We start from the raw sequence: 25,420 nt of genomic DNA, 5'->3' as shown, positions 1-25,420 counted from the left end.
GTATATCACGTGCCTTATATATCGCCGCTTCATTAGCAGCGGTCTTGACAATAATTCCTACCCGAGTGATGACATAGATTACCTATTAAAAACAAATACAAAGTGAAGATTTAAAAACTGCAGAATTGTTATTTGTAATGCTCGTTTCTGACCAACAACAGACAAAAACTCAAACCGATGAGCCCCGCCCCTCTAAAAGTTTACCTTTTGCTGTTTGTAATGCGCAGCTCACTTGTTAGACGCATGCGCAGTGTATAACGGAACGAGTCAACGGTCGAAGTTGGAAACAAGACTGATTGTCAATTCAAATAATATTTTCAAACAAAGAAGCAATGGGTGTGTATGGTCTTCTACCTTATAGTCATTTATATTATTTATCGTTAGATATGTAATGCTCACACCTTAGGGTGTATTTCACATGACTGGGCTGTTGATGTGTAGAGTATCATAGCCCTCATGTACACAGCTAGAACCTCATGCTGGATGAAGCTGATAGATTATTTACTGTCATGTAACGTTATTATTAGTTTTTATTTTTCGCTTTTGTTGTATTGTTCTGCATATAAATTAATATTTACTTGTATGTGTGTATATGCAAAACACAGCATAAACACACATGTATATTAATTGGTATGCCAATTATTTTATGTAATTTATTATTGTTGATTTCAGTATTAATCCTGAAACTTTTATTTAGAGGTTTACATTATTTGGATGTGGAATGAGAATTGTATTTAAAATCTAGATTCAGATATCTGAATAGCACTTTATATGAATAAATGCAAAATATATGGATATACATCTACATGAATGTTTGTATATCCATGTCTATGTAGAGATTGTCTCTCCTCTCTCCTCACTTCGCCTGCTGGTTTCTCCTCTGCGCCTCACGTCCGCCTTCATGTGGCAAGTTGTTCAGGACCAGGATGTGGAGCAATTTGGAAAACTGGAGGAATTTGTTTCTGTGATGACAAACCTTGTGCCAGATCTCTTGAGCAGGAGGCAGAGGGCCACTTTGATAGTAGGGCTGCGGGCAAAGGTAAGATGTGTTTATGTACGGTAATTGTTTTCATGGAGGTCTGTGTTTATATATATATATATATATATATATTTTTTTTTTAATTTAATTTATTATAAAGCATAAATAAACACAACAAGAGTTGAACACTTTCAAGAGTTGTGCTGTACAGAAGGAAAAGGTAAAATAGAAAGAAATGAAAATACAATAAATATTATTTATACAGATTGCCGGCAACAGTTTTAGCATCGTTTGGGGCTTGATCTTAGTGACTTCGGAGTCCTCTTCATTCCTAACGTTTCAAAGATGTAGGAGCCAGTTTTAGAGCTAAACTCTTTGTGAAATACTCTTAGAGCAAAAATGCAGGAGTCCTAAATTTAGGATTGACACGGCCATTAATTAAAGATTTTCTCAGAAATCAGCAAGTTTTGAGCTACTTTTTAAACCTTAAGATGTTTTGTGGATGTGGACCCTGACAAATAAGAAGGTGCCAGACCATTTAAGGACTTAAAAACAAAGAACAGAATTCATCTCTACCACACACTGGCAACCAATTCAGAGACATTCAAATCAGAGTAATGTGTTCTTGCTTACGAAGCCCTGTTAAAAATATTTAACCATTTGAAGCCATGAAATAAAGGACTATTTTTTTTTTTTTGTTGTGGTCAAATGTGGAAGGCCAACCACCCACTCTTATTTTTTATTTGTTGCTTTTCTGAAGTGAGACTGCTATGATGATGCAACGGAGACAAACTTAGATGCTGTCCATCATGTATTTATGTTTTATGTCCACTATAATTGATCTTTTAGATGATTCTCGAGATGTGTCGAGGTGAGCTCCCAGCAGACCTTTGTACTGTCAAATCACACCTTCACCAAATTCAGACTGCTGATTTATTGAAGGTATGTCAAGTCTGGATGGTTTTTTAATCTATTGCACATCTGTTTGTTTTTTATATATAAGAGTAACGAACAACGTCTTTGTAAATGACAAAGGAATTAAATGCTTACGGCGGGGTTACATTATCTTGTGGGAAGATAAACTGTCGCTTCTGAAATGAATATAGTGAAGAATATTAGTACGCATACGTATTTTGGGTTACATCCATTCAAATTTGTTTGACACAGATTGGTGTACATTCCATTTGCTACCATTAAACTTCATTTATGTTGGCAGTAATGTTATTAATATAATTTCTTTTGTCCACAGGTGAGCGATACAGACATGGAGAGTTTACAAGACAGCGTACTTCAACTTGTCCTCAGCTTGCTAGAGGACTCCATGAAAAGAGAATATTTCTTTCAGGTCAGTGTCTTTACATTGCATAATAAATATGATATCTTCCAGAAGAAATGTATGTGATGTATGTGTGCTATCAAGATCTATCAAAGGATGTTGTTATATTTAGAGTGAAAGGAAATGAGTTGACTTGTGACTCAACTTAAGGCGCTTTCCCACCAACGTTAGCTAATGTGTGCATTGTAAGAATCTGGTTGTCCAGGGCCAGCAATACTAAATGAAGTGAGATTAAATTATTGATTATTGCATGTTATTCAATCCAGGTCTTAAACTTTTTTTTCAGGAGATGTGTGTTGTAACTGCTAAAAATTGAAATAATATAAAGATAAATTGGGAAATATACCCATGACCCCGGCATTGCTAGAATATGATACATGTTACTATGGTTTGTCTTTGAAGTGAAGTCTGCAGTCTTTATGTCAGAGACTTGAAAACACGTCAAAGACATTTGATGTTTTCCATGTCCAGAATTGCTATATTTGATTTGAGAGTGGCTGTGGAAGTTGCAAAAAAAATTGTTTTATTATTTTATTTTTTTTAGATAGGTTTGCATGAAAACTTTAAATGGAAAAAAAAAACTGTTTCTGTATTTCAGGAAGTATTTCCAGTTGAGTATGGTCCTGACTTTGACAAAGCACTGCAAGTCCTAGTAGGATTTTTTCTCTCCAGATTGGAGCAACTTCTGCCTGTACCAAACTTCAAACAGGTCTAACCATATCCAAATTATTCAAGCCAGCTGCTAGTTATTAAGCATTTTTGTTTATAAAGTGTTTCTGATTATTCATTTTCTTTCATTCCAGCTCTCATTGTTGCTCAACTGTCACCCTGGGGAGCTAGATGTATGTGTGGACTCGGTTTGTAAATCACACAACTTGCTATCCTTGCTGCAAATGGATGTTTGTGGGACTTTGGATAAAAATGGTAAAATTTTGTCCTTGAATGTTCATTTCATTCCATATGCTTCAGGTGACTTTTATCGAACGTTGCTTACTTAGTTAATTTAGATATTTTACAGGATAGCTGGGCACAAACCTAAGACATTATACTTCACCCAGAATGCTGCTTTGAGAAATGTATAAACCAGGGCTCAAGACTGATACCAAAACAGTCGCATTTGCGAGTTAAGGTTCTTTTGTTTTGTTTTTTCAAGTTTTTGCTGTAGTCGCCACTGACGACTGTATGCATTTAGGGCTACATGTTATGACTTATAAAAAAAAAAAATGTCCTGATTGTTTTGCGATCACACCTTCTGTTATGTTCACATATTAAACTTGTTCTATTAATTTGTGAACTTCTATTAGCCTATTTGTAGCACACTAATCGCAATAAGCTTTGTACTTAATTACTTTTTAATAAACAAAGGATCAGCTTTAAAATACTGCCAAATTCACAACGTAATTCATACAATAAATCTGGTTTTGGCACTCTTTAATGCTGTGATCGCTTTAGTGCCTCTGGAGCCATGACTGTATACAGTACTGCTCCTTTAACATTGCTGGATACCCTTGTTTGGTAAAGAAATGTTGAATTCATTCCAAGTCGCACCAAAACTGGTGAACCATGTAAGCCTCGGTGGAAGAATAGGACCTATTTTTATTAATGTAAAAAAAAAATACAGTTGCTGAGCACAATTGGTCAATGACTAATTATTCATATTTTTTTCATATTTTTATTTTTAAGTTCTTCCATCAATAGTGGAGGATCGAATAGTGTCATCGTTGTCATTGCCGCCTGTTGGTGACTCGGTCATTATAAACCCGCACAACATTGATGGCACATTACTGCCTATTGATTCTGAAAACCTGCCAAACCAACAACAAGGTGTCGACAAGGAAACTGTAAAAAGTGATCAAGATGTCCAGAATGTGGGATCCAGCTTCAGCAGTGAGTCCACAGAGTCCTCTATAGACAGTAATGGAGAAAAAGAAGCCAACTCTAATGTCGATGAAATGCAACGGTAAGTTACCATATTACTAGGTGGTAGGGTTAGTTGCTAATATTGACTAGATCATTTATTTGATTATTCTTATTGATTTCGTAATGTATTTCGCATAAATGAATAGGTTAGTCCAAAATTAATTTCTATCACCCTCATGTTTTATACGTTTAATTTTTTTTTTCTGTGGAACACAAAGCAAGATATTTGAAGACTATTTCTGCAGTTTTTTACATGCAATGAAAGTCATCGTGGTCCCATTGGAGTCATTTGTGTATGGTCAATCAATATCAATTAAGTTATTTTGAGTGTTGATGCTTTTAAAGGGTTAGTTCACCCAAAAATTATGTCATTAAGTACTCACCCTCATGACGTTCCAAACTCATCTTAGGAACACAAGTTTAGATATTTTTGATGAAATCTGTGAGCTCTCTGAACCTGCTCAGACAAAAACACAACTGAAATGTTAAAAGACCCAGAAACGTAGCGAGGACATAAAACAGTCTATGCGACATCAGTGGCTCAACTTCAATTTTGCAAAGCTACAAGAATACCTTTTGTGTGAAGAAAACAAGAATTGTTTCCCCAAGAATGTTATCAACATAATCAGCGTTATGATCATCATGCACACACTTTCTCCTGAAAGTAAACAATACTGATTATGTTGATTACGTTCTGGGGAAAGCCACGCATGCATCCTGGTACCCCAAAATGATGGAAGACGTTAACTCTGGGAGAAGAACTGTTGAATAAATTGTTCTGCTCACAAAAAGCATGATTGTATCTTTGAAACATTGAAGTTGAGCCACTGATGTCACATGATGGCCTTTCGCACCTCAGGAACCTTTTCATAGTACCAGAACTAAATGTGGAAACCCACTTTTGGGTGCACCTCAGGAACTAGGGGTACTGGACTGCCTTTTTCGAAAACCAGATTAGCTCCTACTCCGGAGCAGGGTCTAACCAGCACAACTGGTACTAACCGTGATGTAAGTAGACACTGATTGACCAGACGTGTTTGAAAACACTCTCACCTTCCATGATTTAAAATGCTGTGTAAAATACTGTAAACATTGTGTTAACTTATTTTGCAAGTATGATGAACAGCGATAAATACACGGACACTGAAGTGCAGGCACTTGTAGCAAATGTAGCACTGCAAGTTGTCGTTGGAGATTCTTAATCCTTTCCGTTCTTTCAATCGTATATGTCGACATTCCATGTCCATTATTGTGAAACCCATACGATGAAACAGACAAACACAACAAAAACACAGCTCCCATCACAACATCCTCCATTCTCCTGTCGTTTATGTTATTCTTCTTTCTTAACATTCTTGAATGCCACTCACAAATGACGTTCGCGCAAAATCATCCCAGTACTTTAGTACTTTACATTTATTTCTAGAACTAAAGTTGGGCGAAAAGCCCTATGGACTGCTTTATCATTCTCCTTGGTACTTTTCTGGGTTTGGGAACGTTTTAGTTGTGTTGCTGTCTATGCAGTGTCAGATTTCCTCAGATTTCCTAAAGAATATCTTGATTTGTGTTCCGAAGATGAACGATATGAGGGTGAGTAATTAATAAAAGAATTTTAATTTTTAGGTGAACTAACCCTTTAAAGGGAACTTTTGAGAAGTTTCTGAGATTGTATCTTGAGCAAGAAAACAGCATTCAGCAATATATTTCAAGGTGGTTACTGTCAGACTGTTGTCAAAATATATGATGTGAGTGATATTCTCCATAATTAGTCGGTTTGTAATCTAAAAGTCTCTTTTTTTGTGAGGACTTTGAGCACTTCACTACAGAATTTGTTCCTAAATTGAGATCTAATAGTTTTGTTGTAGATCCTATGTATTGTTTTTTTTTATAGGACTAACTCAGAAGAGCCAAATGTGCCGTCATCCACCGATGATGCTCACAGAGGTACAGCCTCTCTGAATGTCTGTCGAGATTCTCAGGATATCTTTTCAGGATCTTTAAAGTAAACCATCTCTCTCTCTCATGTTTTCCTCTTAGGTGATTTAGTTTTTCAGACCGCTGTGTCTCTCCAACGGCCCTCTCTTGACACCTTCCCAAACACACCTTCCAAAGGCTTCCACTATGCAGGCAGGACTGTACATAAATGTCAGCAGTGTACAAAATACTTCATCTATCTCTCTGATCTTGTCAAGCACCAGGAAATCCACACCCAGGCTGGGACCCATGAGTGTCCTCAGTGCGGGCAGGTTTTTGACGATTCAGCGCAGCTGGTGTCACACAGGAGCAACAACTGCAATTCCAGAGTTTTTAAGTGCATCAAATGCACAGCCCACTTTAGATCCCTCAGGACCCTATACAGGCACAACCGAGTGCACAAAGAGAAAACCACACATAAGTGCCCTGAATGTGGACGGCTGTTCACCAGTCTATCACGATTAGTCGGTCACCGGCGAACTCACCGAACTCCCACTGTTAAAAAGAACTACACTTGTAAACAATGCAACGAGACTTTCGGGTCGTACCGAGCCAGTTTAATCCACCAGAAGATTCACAAAGTTAAAGATGTTCGCCCTTCTAAACCGGAACGGCAGCCAGGAAAGTGTCGTTTTTGTGACATGACGTTCACTGTTGACAGTGAATTAAGAAGCCACCTGAAGACCCATGCAGAGTTCAGGCCATATATATGCGACCAGTGTGGGAAGTGCTTTTCGGCCAACAGCAGCCTGCTTGCCCACCTCTCGAACCACACAGGGGAGAAACCTCTCCTTTGTTCGCAATGTGGAAAGCGATTTTACAGCAAAAACCAATTGAAATCCCACATGAGATGTCATTCGGGCGAGCGGCCGCACGTCTGTCCGTACTGCGAGAAGCAGTTCTCAATGTCTGGGAATTTGAAGATCCACATCAGAATTCACACCGGGGAGAAGCCGTACGTTTGCCATCAGTGCGGAAAGGGTTTTGTCTCCGCCGGATGCCTGCAGGTGCATCTGCGCTCCCACACCGGAGAGAAGCCGTATCAGTGTAAAATCTGTGCCAGGAAATTTGTGGTTTCGAGTCACCTGACGGCGCACATGTGCTTTCACACCGGAGAGCGTCCACACTGCTGCTTGCAGTGTGGGAAACGATTCATCCGGCGTTATGACTTGAGCAAGCACATGTACACTCATATTGGGAAGAGGCCGTTCCCATGTCCTCTGTGCCCAAAGGCTTACACGTGTCGTACACACCTAAACAGGCACATGAAGAGCCACAGTGTTTGACTTGAATCGTTTTGTCATTCTGAGTGCCTTGTGTGGAGGGAAATCAATCATGATCTTTAAAGCAATAGTTCACCCAAAAAATTATGACATTATTTACTCACCCTCACAACTTGTGTCTAAACCCATATGCTGGTTTTTTTGCACCCCCGTGGAACAGAATGACATTTTAGAAGAATATTTAAGCAAGTGTTTTCCAATTGACAGTACATTTCAAGCTCTTAAAAATTACAAAAACAAAACAAAAAAAGACAGGATTGTATTAATAAAATAGTCCTTACAGCTTATGCACTATAGTCCAAGTCTTGTGAAGTCATTTTACTCATTTGTGCGAGTAACCAATTGAAATTGTTGTCGTGCCCTTTTACTGAGCTTTTAACTGTGACCAGATTGAGTCTGTTAGAAAGAAAGGTTGAATTACCACTAAATAAGTTTGCTCTGGTATGGGACTACAGAATCCTTTCAGACATAAGAGTGAGTGAATAACTACTGCATTTGTTTTCTATTTGAGGTGAACTATATATTTTAATTAAAACTTGTTTCAACTTTATGTCCTGCCAAGCTGATGTCCCTGAACTGTGTGAGCTACAGTTGTTTGGTTTATTACAACAAAGTCGGCAACATTTTCCTGCATTACTGATGTGTAACACAGTTTCGTGTTGTGGATATTTTCTCTAGAATATAGGTCTGGAGCCCACTTTTTTTCTTTTAGATTGGGGTTTTTCAAAGATAATTTAAAGCTAAAATTATCCTCAGTTAGCAACGATTAATGAAATATGCTGAATAGTATAGCCTTACACAAAACACGAAACGATGTGTTCACATGACTTAAAGTGGGAATTAAAAATCATACAAAACAAAACAGGTGTTGTGTCGTTTTTAAATACCATTTGAACATCAAATGCACAAAAAAAATTTTTTTAAAAGGCTTGACGCCTTAGTTATGTGGTAAAATTGTGTAGAAAAGGAACTCAATAGAGCACAATTAGGCATTATGCCATCATCATCAGGATTTAAAACCTTTATGTACTTTTACATTTAGTCATTTAGCAGACGCTTTTATCCACAGCAACTTAATGAAGACAATGGGATTGTATAAAAATATATTAAAATACACCTGTTGAATGGATGTTCGTTAAGTTAAAAAAATATCGTTGTTAAATTAATTAACCATTAATTAACTATTTAATTAACTACAACAAGAGATAATTGTGAAAACAATTGCAGTCACAGTAACCTGCTCCGACCCCCTACATACACTTTTGTTGTTAATATTTATTTGATATTGTTTTCATTTTCTTTTTAATTATTATTGTTTTTTTGTTATGGTGTTTGCTATTGTTGATGTTCTAATATTGATATTATTTTAGTAAATATTAATTATTGCTAATTAGAGCTAATTATTGGTGTTACTGCTTTTTTTATATTATAAAACTGTAAGAGACCAATAAAAAAGGAGGGGGAAAGGCACAGTAATTCCAGATCAACGTCTCTTTGGCGGAGGTTGGTATCTTTACAAAATGACATTGAGAACAGCTCTGCTTTTATTTTGCGTTTAATTCAGAAATAAAGTGACTTTTATTTTGAAACGTTCAACATCCGGGTGACGTCCGTGTTTACGCTTTAGCGCGTGTTTACGTTGCATCCAGTATCGGAAAATAATGGCGATATTTTCCAGTCAGAGATCAAAGCACACTTAAATTGAATCGATCAAATCACAGCAGTTGATTTAAATGGTGAGTATTGATGCTTCCTATTAACGAATCTCTAAACTACTGTAAATATGTATATTAATTTGCAGACGAGTGTTAATGTGCCACAGTAAGAACGCTGATTCATTTGTCGATGGACAGATATTACAATGATTGGATGTGTAGTGTTTGTAGATGGTGCAGTAGAGTGTCCCGAAGACTTCAGATCCTTCACCTCCTCTCCCTCTTGATCCAGAGCCACATAATGTGGCCCCCCTATACCTATCATCACCTGCTAGCCTTCCTCCTCACGTTCTTCAGGTATGCTGTCCTGTTCCTGTCGCCCTCCATTCTCAGCATGGTAATCAGTTTCTGGCTGTTACTGAGCATATCTAACGTTAGCTTTTCTTTATTATTGTGGCCCCTGTGTTGGCCAAGAGTGTTTTTTTTTAGTTCCCTGGGTGTTGAAAAAATTAGTCACATGTTTTACATTCATGGTTTATGGTCAGCCAGTGTTTTATTATACGTTATTGCATAATAAGAATATTGAACTTTGTCTTGTTTGCCATATTTGATCTTAGATTACATGTAGCACAAAGTTTTTGGTGTCATTTTTAACAGCTGACTTGTTGAAACGTAGAAGGTTATAATTTGTTATAACCAGGGTGCGATTTGACCCCCAAAACAGGGTTGCCAAACTAGTCGCTAAAAGATTGCTAGATGACGTCATATGTCGATTAGCATATTCGGGACGTCATTGCCTCCTTCATTTGCTTGGCACTCTGTGCTCATACTGTAATGCAGTCAAATTCTCAATAAAACTGTTTTCATTCATATATTTTACTGTTTCTGTTGTCAGATAGTAGGTTTCGGTTAAGTAATTTGTTTGTATTACTATAGTTGTTATATTACCACTGAAACTATAGAATTACCACAACAAATTAATTCAAGTACTTTCAAAAACGCTATAGTATTAACTATACAATGAATTCTGCTACATTTGGATGTAAAATGACTAAGGTTTGTCCGTTAGACAAAGAACAATTTACATTTACATCAGCCTTGGCTTCCCACATGCGCAATTCATGTGCAGTCTGGATGCGGAGAGGTGAACATCTGCTCTGACGGCAGCTGGAAGGGACTGCTGTGTGAGGACTGGGCTGCCAGTGAGCGCTTCCGAACAGGGGTGGGGCCCACGGCAGCACTCGCTGCTCGTTGAGAAGAGTAAGAACGATAAATGCTTTCACTTGAGTCGCCAAAGTCTCCAATAACACCAGAAAAAGTCACGAGATTTGTCGGTAGTCGCTTTTTTGAAAATGTGTCGCTAGAAGGGTCCGAAACTTGTTTGTCAACACTGCCCCTAAACCAGGGTTCCCCAAAGTGAGGTTCGCGAACCCTGGTGGGTGTGGTTTCAGCAACTAGCTCTTTTCCCATTTTGACTGCCAAGGTGACGACGGCACGCTCCGCCCACTTTGAGCTTCAGAAATGCTCTTCAGAAAACTATGGGTGACGTCACGGACACTAGTCCGTGTTTTCATATCGTTCATACCGTGATGTAAAATCTTAAAAGTATAAAAAAAAAATATATTTTTGGAAACTCTGTATTTAAAAAAAAATAAAAAATAAAATAAAATAATAAATATATATACATATATATATATATATATATATATATATATATATATGTGTGTGTGTGTGTGTAAATACTATTGAAACATTTTACTTTACTCATTTTACATTTTAGTGCAAATGTGCCATTAAAGCTGCGGTAGGTTATTAACTGGTTGCGTCTTGTGGAAGAACATCGAAGCCGGAACTACTTCTCTCTGTTTATGTCTATGAAGAATCACACAAAGGTACTGGGTTACTCCGCCGCGGTATCCCCGAAGCAATCTAAAATAGTCCGAATATAAACACTTATTATAGGTGTACCCTAGTGATTCAGGACAAGCCAAAAACACGGTTTGGAAAATGGATTCATGGTGTACTCACTTATTATATACATTTTTCTACATTTTGAACACAAACAAAGTTACGGACCGCAGCTTTGATTGGTTATTTTTTACCGGGAGCGATGTATTTCTGCAAATGGCAATGGACCACTGGGAGGAGCCAGAGGAGCTTGATTTTTTCACAGATTATCTGTCTCATATTCTACTGTCAGGACATAATGTCAGGTTTCACAACTACGTAAAAAATATATTTTTACAAAAGTTACCTACTGCAGCTTTAAATTATTGAGATATTTACTTAAAATCTGAGGGGTACTTCACGAATATAATATGGGTCAAAGGGGTTCGGCTGACAAAAAAAGTTTAAAACCACTGCCCTAAAGAATGCTCAAAACTAGATGTAGGGAGTGTCGGATAGTTCCCTATTCCTAATCTGTAGATTTAGTTGTAAATATTAAGATGCATTTCTATAGCCCTGACTGATTTTAAAATGTGAAGCCCATGAAATGTGTCATAGCTACACATTACCTGACCTGTAAAATTAAATATGCTACAGAGCTCATTTATAGGCATGCATTTTTTTTGCTTGGATGGAGCAAGGACACATAAAATGCTTGTTCAAATTCAGTCAACTGATAAAATGTACCCTCCTTAACTTAATGTTGTTGAACTGAATTTAAGGAGCAAACTATTTCTTAAAATAACCAATACATTAACAGCAGCACTGAAATACCAGTGCTGGGTTTTGTCAGTTAGATCAGATGCATGTAAAATTCACATGTGTTACTATAACAAATATTGAGTCATCATTGGCTGGTAGAAAAAAAATATATATTTTACTTAAAAATCAAATATAAGGTAAAGGTGTGAATAATTAAATTTTAGACACATTGTCAGTAATTTCGCCAAAGAAAATAAAGCCCTAGGAAAATTGTTGTGCATTTCTGATCAACCCAGAGTGATGTTTCATTAATGAATCCACATTTTTAAACAAATCGAGTGAGTCAATGATTCAGTGAGCCATTCTTAAAGGGAGTAACTTGTGAATGAATCAGCCCTTTGAACGAATCGATTGAATGAATGACTCCCTCATTTGATTTGCTGCCACCTACTGGCAATTGTAGTTTTATATTTAGATTATTAAAATTATTTGATGAATTAATTGTCACATTATGTAATTAATTTAATAAAAGCCCTGGTTATAATATAGCATCATCAGAAGAAAAAATAAAAGTTTTTAGTCTCCCCAAAACCCGTCTGTGAGCTCTGCAGGTGGTTCATTTTGAACTGATGATTCGATTTTTGCTTTTCGCAATTAAACATTGCAAAGACAGCCACAAGATTTGGTTTGAATAGTTTACCAGTGTAATCGTTTCAGCTTTTTATTTTCAGTAAATTTGCAAAGTTATCACACATTTTGACTTTGTCATTATGGATTGTGGTGTGTAAAAAATGTATGTGGGGTAAAAATGTGGGGAAAAATACTATTTTAGCATTTTAGCATAAGGTTGCAATAGGGAATAAGACACATTTACAAGGCAGCGTGTAAGAGTATTCATTATGTTTTGAAAAGAAAATGTGGTTTAAAATACATGTGCCAAGTTGTTAGAATTGTCTGCTTTGTTGTCTGTTGGTACCATGTGGTTTTATAGTTTAAATGGATTGACTTGGTGTAATTAATAACATCTACTCTCTCTCCAGCTATGTCCTGCTTCACTCGTCACGTAAGACTTTCAGTAATGTGAAAGTGAGCATCTCGGCACAGTGGACACCGTCAGCGTTCCAGCAGAACGGCAGCACTTCAACTTTGTCTCCTGGGGAGGTAAGGATAGAATACACATTACTGTCTAAATTTTCATTTTTTAAATAATTATTTTCTTTTCTAAACTAATATTCTCACAACCAACAGTGGAGTTGTACAAAGCACTTTGGCTAAGTGCAATATAGACCTTTCAGTTTAAAATATAATCGAAGTAATGTTGCTATACACTTTTTTTTTTTTTTTTCTATTTTTAGACATGGGAGGAAAACCAACTGTTTGCTGATGTGGAAGAGGCCACGCTGTTCCTGGGTGCCCTGGACTCCATCTTTCTCTTCTCTTATGCTGTGGTAAGTTAAAAACAGGAATAGGTGTAGCAGGCTTTGGGGGGTTGTGGGTGAACAGTGGTGGTCTGTTATGAACACTGCTGCTGCTGCACTACTATATGAACCATCAATTTGACTGTTACTGTAGGGGTGTGTGATATTGACACAAATATTTTCAAATTTTCATGTAAGTCCATATTGTTTGTGGCCCCCACGTGCCTGTCTGCACTTCTGACAACATCTGTGCCTTGGAAGTCCCTGGATAAGGGCATCCTGAGCTCCTGAACAGATTGTGGTCCCACATCACAAAGGTTTTCAACTCGATTCGGGGCTCAGGAACATGAGGGCCAGTCAGTTGCATCAATGCCAACCGTCTTTCTCAAACTGCCTACACCGTCTGGCCACATGAGGCCAGCATTGTCTTGCACCAGGAGGAACCCAGGCACACTGCACCAACATAATGTCTGCGAGTGGCTCTGAGGATCTCATCCCTTTACCTAACAGCAGAATGTATACCTTTGGCTAGCACGTGGAGGTCTGTGTGTTCCTCCAATGATGTTCCTCCTCAGACCAACACTGACCTACTGCCAAAATGCTCATGCTGGATCATATTGTAGGCAGCAAAATATTCCCCATGGCATCTCCAGCCTCTGGTACAGTGCTGGTCTATGAGCTGAATGTTGGGCCCTTATGCCACTCTCATGGAATCGTTTTGAACAGCTTGGGCAGAAACATAAACACCAGTAGCCTTATTTTTGAGGGCTTTTACAGTGCTCCTTCTGTTCCAACGTACACAAAGGAAAAGATACAAGTCCTGCAATTGGGTCTACCACGATCTCCTCCAAGGTCTTGAGACTGTGCTTGGAGATACTAAACCTCCTGGCAATGGCACATATGGAAGTGCCATTGTGGAGGAGCTAGAAAGCTTGTTAAGGATATAACGATTAACCGCAAGCCGGTTAAAAATCAGTTAAAATATCTGATGATTCAAATCGGTTGAGATGCTAAACAAATTGCAATAAAATTATGGCTAGGAGTTATATCAGATAATCAAATCACTTTTATTGTCACATCCCCACAGCACATGTGCCTTGGTGAGTGAAATTCTTGGGAGTGTGCTCCAGACAGTGCAGAAACAATTTACATATAGACGTGCAGGCTATACACAGTAGTCAAGTCAAGTCACCTTTATTTATATAGCGCTTTAAACAAAATACATTGCGTCAAAGCAAATGAACAACATTCATTAGGAAAACAGTGTGTCAATAATGCAAAATGACAGTTAAAGGCAGTTCATCATTGAATTCAGTGATGTCATCTCTGTTCAGTTTAAATAGTGTCTGTGCATTTATTTGCAATCAAGTCAACGATATCACTGTAGATGAAGTGACCCCAACTAAGCAAGGCAGAGGCGACAGTGGCAAGGAACCGAAACTCCATCGGTGACAGAATGGAGAAAAAAACCTTGGGAGAAACCAGGCTCAGTTGGGGGGCCAGTTCTCCTCTGACCAGACGAAACCAGTAGTTCAATTTCAGGCTGCAGCAAAGTCCAATTGTGCAGAAGAATCATCTGTTTCCTGTGGTCTTGTCCTGGTGGTCCTCTGAGACAAGGTCTACAGGGGATTGCTGCACATCAGTAATATATATACTTTGTTTTTTCTCATTGTGGTGGATGATTAAGAGAACTTTTCCCTCCTATTTATATTTCTGTGAAACAGGAAGCCATGGCTGGATAATTGCATGTTCATAATCACCCTGGAGTGCTCAAAATTGTGAACATGAATGGGAATATACTTCAGAAATATTTTACTCAAAATAATTTCTAGGGGTGCCAATAATTGTGCCCAACGTGTATTTGAGTAAAACATTCATTTCGTAATGATATTTCCCCCCATTTTAAATTCTTAATATCCAATGTTACCTTAGATTTTTGTGATTTTAATTTTTTTAAATAAAAGATCAAAAGGATTAACAATGCAGATTAATTATTTTATAGCCTTTGTCATATTTACCAAGGGTGCCAATATTTTTGGCCATGACTATATATGTATATATGTGTGTGTGTGTGTGTGTGTGTGTGTGATATATATATATATATATGTATACACACACATACACACAGGTATTTTTAGTGTTTTTGTGTGTGTGTGTCAAAACTAGTCTGTTTTGTGATCTGTTTGTTTTTCTTTCAGGGTTTGTATATCAGTGGAGTAATTGGCGATCGGTTCAACCTTCGCTATGTCCTGTCCTTCGGTTTATGTGGATCTGCTATCACGGTTGGTATTCTGCTGAAATATGTAACTAGAGCTCTGAGTCATGTTCTTCTTAAGTGGAGTTGAATGCATTAAAGTAAAACATAAAGAAAACATCTTATGTATGTTAAAACGGGTTCCCTAAGGAAGGGAACAAGATGCTGCTTTAGTAGACCCTCCAGGTGTGAGGATTGACTGAAACCCAAACAGAGTAAATGTGAACAGTGCAACTGTTGGTTAGTTTGTAACGATAACTTGTAAATGATAAGGACAATTTTTGTAAATCGATGGTAAATGTTTTTGTTGAAGCCGTTAGTTCACATTATTTTATGTATAATTTAGTTTTATTTAAAGGCATTTTTTTAATAATCGTCTTGATTCCTGGCAAAACTACATTACCCATGATACTAAATCCTCACCAATCGAAAAAAATCAAATTGCAAAAGAACTATTTCTCCACTGTCTTTTTTTTTGTCTGATTTTCAATTTTTTTTTTGCTTCAAATCAAAGTCAGTAAAATAGTTTTTCACCTCATAGCTGGTTAGTTTGTTTCATGGTTTACAACTACAATGAAAACTGTCTATGGTAAAATACTTAAGGAGCCAAGGGCCAGATTTACTAAACAGGGCCAATTACTGTAGCTTTAGAGTGCAATTCCACTGATGGGAGAAGAAAATTCTGCTTGTGATTGACTAACAATGTGCACATTAAAGAACACAGACGCAGCTAGATCATTTCCATTATGAACAGTGCAATCTACCAAGAGCAGCACAAATTACTGCCTGCTTTAAGACAGGCTTTTTTTATACCAGCAATTTGATGAACGCAAACTGTTCTGGCCCTAAGGCTTTTGAAAAAGTGAACAGCCAATGTTGCACAATATTGATTGGGTGATGGTGCTAACAATGCCCTTTGAGGTGCCACATCATCAGTGCACTGCCATGCCATTACTACTCAGAAACAAATTGTAGAATAAAAAAAATAAAATTACCTGTGAACTCATGTCTTTATTTATTAACATTCACCTTCTCTTCTCTTTAGGAATTTGTGTTTGGCACTTTGACAGAGTGGCTTCACTTTTATAATGTGTACTTTTACTGCATCTTGTGGGTGATAAATGGACTGCTCCAGTCTACTGTATGGCCTTGTGTTGTGGCCATCATGGGGAACTGGTTTGGAAAGTCTGGGTACGTGTCACTATTATTTGTTATTGTTATTATTTTTTGCATACAGTACTGCTTTTTTTTCACTAATATCCTTGATCCAGTTTAATCCGGTGCTAAATGTGCTGTTAAGACACTGTGCTGTGTATTTTTTTTGTGCCTGCACAAATTAGCCTCCTCTCTGTTCTTCCTTTCTTTCTGATTCCCGCATATATCTTCTGTCTGCCAGGCGAGGGTTTGTTTTTGGACTTTGGAGTGCATGTGCGTCTGTGGGGAACATTCTGGGTGCGTTTCTTGCCTCCAGTGTCCTGAAGTACGGCTATGAGGTGAGAGGACATCATTCTTACTGAAACACATCATTCAGTGGTGCTGTGTGAAAACCATCTTAATAAACATGCTGAATAATGTAATGAATATGACCATGTAATACAATATAATATATGCAAAACTGTTGGTGTGAGGGTTTTTCTTAGGGGAGGGGATTGCCAGCTCTTTATACAAACAATGTTGATGAGTGTTTGTGTGTTTGTGTTTCAGTATGCTTTTCTGGTGACATCAGTGGTGCAGTTTGCAGGTGGTGTGGTGGTGTTTTTTGGCCTGCTTACATCCCCAAAAGAAATTGGTGAGTTCATCTTTGTACAGTTTTTGTATGTGCAGTAGTGTTTCTTAAACAACGGCATATACAAAAGTACAGAGACAAAATAGCTGGTTTTGGGTTCTTTCTCTGCTGTTCACTATCATTGAATAGTATATACAGTAGTCTGCAATGATTCATAGTTCCTTACATAAAAAAAATAAATGTGTGTGTGTGTATATATATATATATATATATATATATATATATATATATATATATATATATATATATATATATATATATATATATATTAGGGGTGTAACGGTACGCAAAAATCACGGTTCGGTATGTACCTCGGTTTTAAAGTCACGGTTCGGTTCATTTTCGGTACAGTAAGGGAAAGAAATTCAAACATTAAACTGCAGGTTGCCTATTACTATAAACTTTTTTTAACAATTTGTTTACCCTTTTTTTTTTTTTTTTTTTTTTTTTTTTATTAAAATATATATATATATAAAAAAAAATACTCCAATACTCTGTCTCAAACCAATATCATATAATAAAATATAATGAAAAATATAAATAAATAACTATGATTACAGTGCAGCATTACCAATCCCAGCTTGTAGACCTGCTCATATTTAAAAAATATATATAACTTTTCCAAAGTGTAAAGTGCAGCATCGACAGTTTCAGTTTTTAGACCTGCTCAGATTTCGTTATTGCGTTGGCCTGATCGGAATTAAGAGCAAAGGTCTGTTTAACCTTTTAATTACGATCGTTTTTTTTCCTAGTTGTAGCAATGTTCACACTCCCGTGATGCCTTTTGAAAACATTAGGCCAGTGACACACTGACATATTGCACCTGTCAACAGTATTGACGGCAAAATAGACTCTGTTTGACAGGTGCAATATTTGAAAATCGATAATTATTCATTTATTTTTTTAATTATATTTATATATGAATATATGTCAACCTATAGACTTTCAAACATCAAAGTGTCATGAATTAATATGTATTTGTGTACAAAATGACATATAAACATATTTTCCTATTGTATTTTGCCTGGAAACGCTTTACAACACGCTTTCGTGTCGCGTGAAAAATAGGCGTCGGTTCTATTTGTAGCATGAAGACGCGCGTCTCACGCAGGCAGTGTGCAAGCTCTAACCTGTTAACATGGGAGCCGACTTAAAAACGGACACGTCACGCATCCAGTGTGTCGCCGGCCTTAGAATCAGCTGCAGGGCGGGATTTTCGCTGAACACGGAGACTTCCGCAACTTAATATGTTCTTTTGGAAACACGAAAATGTACTTATGTTCGGCATACAAAATATTGCATTTGGTCACTCGGTACACACGTGTACCGTACCGAAAGCCCTGTACCGAAACGGTCTGGTGCGAATACACGTACCGTTACACCCCTAATATATATATATATATATATGTATGTATGTATGTATGTATGTATAGCGTAGTGTATAATAGTTTAGGTTGCACTTTATCTTACACCACATGTACTTACGGTGTACCTACCTAAGAAAGTACTGGTAAAAAGGTAACAACAAAATAAGAGCATACTGTAGTATGTACATGAGTAACAGGACTGTAAAATAAAGTGCTACCATAGTGTATACATTAAGTGCACAAGATTGTTTTCATCTCTTGGTCGACCTTTTTTTTTTTTTTTTTTTTTTTTTTTGAAGGACTAAGTGACTACTCTGAGACAGGTCTGAGACCAGTGACAAGAGACACAGACAGTCAGCGTCCTCTGATAAGTGATGATGAAGATGAGTTATGTGATGAATACTCCATACAGCAGCGGGATGAGGAGCCTGAACCACAGCCCAAAGCCATCGGCTTTCTCCAGGCCTTCTGCCTGCCAGGAGTCATTCCCGTCAGTGTCCATTTAAACGCTTCCTTACTTGCATACTAGACCACTGCTGTCTACTAGATTTGAGATTCATTTATTGTCTGTCTCCCACAGTATTCTCTGGCTTATGCATGTCTGAAGCTGGTCAACTACTCTTTCTTCTTCTGGCTGCCATTTTATCTCAGCCAAAACTTTGGCTGGAAGGAGGTTCAGGCCGACCGGCTCTCTGTGTGGTATGATGTGGGAGGCATTGTTGGTCAGTACCCAGCTTGGTTCTAACCAGACATTGCCAATGATGTTTTTTCTCAGTTCACTCGAAAAGAAACAATCAAAAGATCAACAACACAATTACTGTTGACAATGGTCGTTAACAAAGGGATTTTGATTTCCTGTCAGTGATGGTAGAGATGAAACAACAAACGCACATCATGACGATAATTAGACAATTTAAATTGAAACATACAGACGACAAAACATTAGTCATGTATAAACGCAACATATAAAATAAATATTCAACCTATATCTACACAAAATTATATATATATATATATATATATATATATATACAGTGGGGATCGAAAGTTTGGGCACCCCTTGCAGAATCTGTGAAAATATGAGTAATTTTCAAAAAATAAGAGAGATCATACTAAATGCATGTTATATTTTATTTAGTACTGTCCTGAGTAAGATATTGTACATAAAAGATATTAACATTTAGTCCACAAGACAAAAAAATTGCTGAAATTATTAAAATAACCCCACTCAAAAGTTTGGGAACCCTTGGTTCTTAGTACTGTGTTCTGTTCCCTGATGATCACAATTATATTTCTTATTTTGAAAACAATTATATTTCAACAAAATAAGACAAATTTGGCCATCTTCATTGTGTTCAAAAGTTTTCACCCCCCAGCTCTTAATGCATCTTGTTTCCTTCTGGAGCATCAGTGAATGTTTGAATCTTTTTAAATAGTTGTGTTTGAGTCCCTCAAATGTCCTCAGTGTGATAAGGTGTATCTCAAAATCATAAAGTCACTGCTGGAAAGGGTTCAAATACTGTATGCAAAGATGCTGGAAAACTGAAGAATCTGCAGGACCTTAAAGATTTTTCTGAAGAACAGTTTAACTGTTCAGAACAAACAAGGGACTCATGCACAACCATCACAAAACAGAAAGACAGTCGAGGATCATCAGGTAACAGAACACAGTACTAAGAACCAAGGGTTCCCAAACTTTTGAGTGGGGTTATTTTAATAATTTCAGCAATTCTTTTGTCTTGTGGAATAAATGTTAATATCTTTTATGCACAATATCTTACTCAGGACAGTACTAAATAAAAAATAACATGCATTTAGTATGATCTCTCTTATTTTTTGAAAATTACTCATATTTTCACAGATTCTGCAAGGGGTGCCCAAACTTTCGATCCCCACTGTATATATATACTCTTACACATATATAAAGTCTATCAGCTTATGTGAGATTTTGTTGGAAAACAAAAATGCATTCTTAAACCCTACAAAACAGATTGAATACCTGGATCGAACCCTTCAATTGATTAAACTCTTTAAAAAAAAAATTTCAAATACACTGCAGTATTTAGAAGTTGATAAAAGGCATTTACTGAAGACATCTTTCCTAAAACAGACATTTTGCCTTGTTAACTGATATTAACTGATACTCCACCCCAAAATGAAGATTTTGTGATCAATAACTTAACCTCCATCTCGTTCCAAACCTGTAAAAGCTTTTTTTGTCTTCGGAACACAATTTAAGGCAATGTGCACACGTACACAGGTATTTTTATAGAGTTTTTCCTTCTTCCGTTTGTAAAACAATCTCTGTCCACATGAAAATGCAACTCACGCTATGAAGCACTGTCAAGAGCATGCCAAACCGACAGGTGGCGATATAATCTCAACTGTAAAGCCATGTTGGCCAATCAGAAGCCTGAAAAAGTTTCCAGTAGGCGGAGATAACAGCGCCGACTCTGACATCAGAAGCCAAAAACTCCTGCATATCACTGCAACCTGAGTTTATGAAAAGCCTCACCCTGGCTGGCGTTTTCAAAAATGTTCGGTTTCAGTAACTTGGCGATGCGTTTGCGTGTGGATGAACGGCCAAACAGCATAGAAAAAGCTGCAGTCTTCAAAAATAACCACATTAATGTGGACAGGGCCTAAGATATTTTGGATGAAAACTGGGAGGCTTGTGAAGTAAATTACACTGTCAAGTTCCAGAAAAGCATCGTCAAAATAGTCCATCTGCCATCAGTGGTTCAATATGAGTTTTGAAGCGACGAAAATACTTTTTGTACATGAAGAAAAGAACAACAAAAAACTTTATTCAACAGTTCGCCTCACCTGTGTCTCTCCACATCACCTTAGCACCATTTTAGAGAATATCCGCTGAACACAGGCAGCGTACGCTCTTCTGTGTCAGCCGCGCTGCACGGATGCGCTGTTTTAATTCAAATCAAAGTGTAAATACATCTAGAAAACATTATATCTTAAATTGTATTCTGAAGAAAAACAAAGCTTTTATGGGTTTGGAACGACATGGGGGTAGGTGATTAATGACAAAATTTTTGTTTTGGGTTGGAGTATCCCTTTAACACTCTCAAAGAGCGGAATCTAATTTGGTTCGAGGGTTTTTAAGCCGTTTTGATGGTACGAAACAGCTCTCCATTCTGACCCTTTCAGAAAGCTTTGCAGCTGCACCCACTTACTGCCAGTGGTCCAGTGTTTTGCATAACAGAAGTTACTTTTTCTCATTTTTGTTTCTTCGTCCAAATCATCTCACATTTATATGCTTCTCTAAAACACTGCCTTTAAATATTTGGGAAGCTTTAATTGTTGCCGGTTAAAAAAAAATATTTTTGCCATGGGAGACCTTTAGAGACTACATTTCTGCCTTAGGTAGTTTGCAATCAAAGTATAAAGATTAGCTCATGTGCAGAATGCAATCTCTTCCAGGAGGAACAGTGCAAGGCTTGATCTCAGATCTTTTGGGAAAGCGAGCTCCTGTGTTAGCGATCAGTCTGCTGCTGGCCATGGGAGCGTTAGTGGGATACAGCCGTGAGTTTACAGTTTACTAAATCATGTTGTCTAGAAAATCAGACTTATTTTTTATATCATAATTTGAGAAATGACAGCAGCATACATTTCTGTTTTCATTTTTTAAAAATATATATACTTTTCCTCAGACTCTCCAAACAACCAGCTGGTAAATGGAGCTCTTCTAGCAACAACAGGTAACACATTATTAATATGATTTAAATGATATATATATATATATCAATTTAATAATTAATCTAGTTTAGGAAACCACTATCATTTAAATATTTGTATAATTTGTTTCAGGTTTCCTTATCGGAGGCCCATCGAACATGATCAGTTCAGCGATCTCTGCAGATTTGGGTCGACAGGAAGCACTGCAGAATAGTCAGGAGGCTTTGGCCACTGTCACAGGAATAGTGGACGGCACAGGAAGCATTGGAGCTGCGGGGGGACAGGTAATGCTTTTAATAATTAATACAAAATCATATTAATCACTTATGTCATTGCCCAGTTTTCGTCAAATGCAGAAGGAATAAAACTCCTTACTTCACTCTACTATTAATTATGTACTCCGGAAGTTGTATGCAAATCATGTTCATTGTGTTTTTGTTTTTTTTAATGACGTATTATTGTTATTTCATGTGTGAGTACTAATTTAAAAATGTCTCTTTTGTAGTATCTGGTATCGCTTATCGAGAGCAAATTAGGATGGATGTGTGTCTTCTATTTCTTCATAATAATGGTAGGTTCACTGTGATGCAACAGCACAAATGCAGCCAAACATTAGACATTTTTTTCAGTGGACAAAAGTTATTCTGTGAACAAAATGTTCTGAAAGCGGAGGTAAGCAAACACTTTAAAATCTGTCTTCCTCTAATCCACAGACAGGGTGCAGTATACTCTTCATCATTCCACTCCTTTACTGTGAAATCCGCTCCTTGTGCCGGGACAGTCAAGCTCGAACGCATCAACTCTGAGATGAACGCACATCTGGATAGAAAAACTGGCCGTTTTTAAAAGACAGACATCCTATTTGGGAATTCAACCTTCTGTTTTAGAATTTAGTTTTATTTAGTCTGGCTACTTCATATCAAGGCGTTGTTCAGGCAGGCAGAGAATATGTGGTTTTTCTTCTGTTAACATGAAAACCTGATTTCACAAATGATCTGACTCTTGGCCATGTGATGACTTCTATATCTCATTACACTAGCAACCACTGTCTGAACAAAAGGGTCGGGAGATGGCAGTGTGGTCATTTCTAAAGGTTGGATATGGAAATCCACTTTGTTTTAATTAAATTATCCCATTTATGAACGCCATCTTGGAATGTTGCTTAAAATACGTTTCTTAGTTTTATGCCATCAGGACCTTTTTTTTGGAGTTTTTAAATTCCAGTTTTTAATTATTGGTAGAGGGCAGGACCCTCTTGAGCTTAATTTGGGCTGATTGTAGCTTGATTAAATGGTGTATTGAATGATTACTTGAACAGAGGACCTTGATTCATAGCGTCATGTAGGTTTTTGGGGTGGTAATTTCGATGTGCAACTTTTTTTTTATTCACACTAAGTGTATAATGGTATATTTAAATATAACACTACAATTAAGCAAATGTACGTTTGTATTTAAACTATTGGAACCTGTACAGTTATTGTTTGAATGTTGTACATGTGTTGTATTGTTCCTACATTTGTATATAGTCATAATAAATACAGGTGAATAACATGTCTTTATTGAACAGCTTAGAGTCTATCACCCAACCATCCATGCGTCGACTTATTCTCAACCACTACGGTCACCTATGTAACGATATATGTAAAGAGTTCATTAGCAAAAACAGAGAACTACGTTTTTAAAAGTTTTCTCGTCTTCCAATCAATATCAATCAAACTGCAGTTTGGTTGTTTTGATTAATAATCCCTAAAAATAAATACAGCTAACTAACACAATAAAAACATGATTTGTGAAAATGAAGGGTTATCTGTTTTTGCAAATGAACTCTTTGTATGTTCACAATAATTGAGGGAAAATGAACTACTTTCATTTACAATCTTAATTGCTTTTCTTCATAACATTAAACGGGAACAACAAACACATTGGAATTAGTATTTTTTTATTTTTTTTAAGTAATAATTCTTAAGGTTAATATGCATGTTGTTCTGCTTGCTTTGATTGTGGCAACATTTCTTTTTCTGAGAAGAAGCAAAGCAAGGAGCAATCTAAGCTGTCATTATACAACCAGTCCATTTATGAACTTAATGACTGAATCCTAAACATCCAAGATTCCTAAAAAATGTATCAGTCTGCACAATAAAAATAAGCTGTTTTCAACATTGACAACACTAAGAAATATTTCTTGAGCCATTTTAGAATAATATCTCAAGGATCATGTCACACTAAAGATGAGTGATTATGCTGTAAAGCTTTGATATCTATCAAAACGTGTTGATTTTAGTTCACAGTGCATTTACTAACATTAAATACTGAGATTAACTAAGATTAATAAATGCTTTAGAAATACTTTTCACTGTTGGTCTGTCGTAACTAATGTTATAAAAATGAAATCCTCCATAAAGACCCATGCTTTGAAATTCTTGTATAGGACCTTAAGGGTGTTATAAAGAATCTTGTAATTATGGGCTATTTTTTATCAAATTTACAAAAGTAAAAGGAAAATTGGGATAAAAAGCATAGCTTTAACATGCATGTGCATCCTAAATTAAATATCCTTGTTTCCCTGTTACTTTTTGAAGAAGAGGAGCCAGCTATCTTCAAAAAAAGATATAATTGATAGGAAACTAGTTCCAATTCCAAAGCTGAAATGTTTAGATATTTTAAGAATTAAATCATTGACCTGTTGAGAGAGAGATTACAGTCTTTGTAGTTGGATTGTTGTGCTCCAGTAAAATAAAAATCAGGTACTGATTTGGAATATGTTGAAATATTGATATTTCCTTACAAAAACACAGATGTGCTACAGGGGGCCTTTACTCATCCCCCGAAGATTTATTTGACGACATGTGGACTATTCAACTGCAACTGCAACACCCGCTGACTACAACGATATAGCTTGGAATAGCAAGGGTAATTTTTATTATAACTGCAACTAGAATGCTCCCTAGGACAGTATAGACAAAATGCTATGGACTCAAAGATGGGTCATCTGAGGTGCAGGTGTGAACAATCAAAGATAGTTCTGTTGTGTTTAGGTAATTAGACTGAATGTGAAGTGATTATATGTAAGGAAATATGTACAGCCTTAATGAAAGCACATTGCATG

At 36.9% G+C, this 25,420-nt stretch overlaps 2 protein-coding genes across 2 annotated transcripts; both read left to right on the top strand.

Annotated features, from left to right (window-relative positions):
• Window positions 1-222: 222 nt before the first annotated feature.
• LOC127956433 (oocyte zinc finger protein XlCOF22) lies at window positions 223-8,354 on the top strand. The gene is made up of 9 exons (XM_052554314.1): window positions 223-336; window positions 837-1,039; window positions 1,829-1,921; window positions 2,229-2,324; window positions 2,914-3,024; window positions 3,119-3,239; window positions 3,999-4,275; window positions 6,127-6,179; window positions 6,273-8,354. Exons 1-9 carry the CDS (start codon window positions 333-335, stop codon window positions 7,493-7,495), a joined length of 2,181 nt encoding a protein of 726 aa, XP_052410274.1. The 5' UTR covers window positions 223-332; the 3' UTR covers window positions 7,496-8,354.
• Window positions 8,355-8,972: 618 nt separating this feature from the next.
• slc37a3 (solute carrier family 37 member 3) lies at window positions 8,973-23,865 on the top strand. Its single transcript, XM_052554319.1, has 15 exons — window positions 8,973-9,228; window positions 9,370-9,504; window positions 12,837-12,957; window positions 13,152-13,244; window positions 15,413-15,496; window positions 16,514-16,659; window positions 16,865-16,961; window positions 17,173-17,257; window positions 18,921-19,111; window positions 19,202-19,343; window positions 22,060-22,161; window positions 22,290-22,337; window positions 22,447-22,598; window positions 22,820-22,885; window positions 23,028-23,865. The coding sequence occupies exons 2-15, from the start codon at window positions 9,449-9,451 to the stop codon at window positions 23,118-23,120; spliced, it is 1,476 nt and encodes a 491-aa protein (XP_052410279.1). The 5' UTR covers window positions 8,973-9,228; window positions 9,370-9,448; the 3' UTR covers window positions 23,121-23,865.
• Window positions 23,866-25,420: the final 1,555 nt, after the last annotated feature.

The sequence above is a fragment of the Carassius gibelio genome, chromosome B4 (genome assembly GCF_023724105.1).
Source record: "Carassius gibelio isolate Cgi1373 ecotype wild population from Czech Republic chromosome B4, carGib1.2-hapl.c, whole genome shotgun sequence".
NCBI classification, from domain to species: Eukaryota; Metazoa; Chordata; class Actinopteri; order Cypriniformes; family Cyprinidae; genus Carassius; species Carassius gibelio.
Note: the sequence above shows the minus strand (reverse complement) of the source record. Positions and strands in the feature narration are given on the sequence as shown.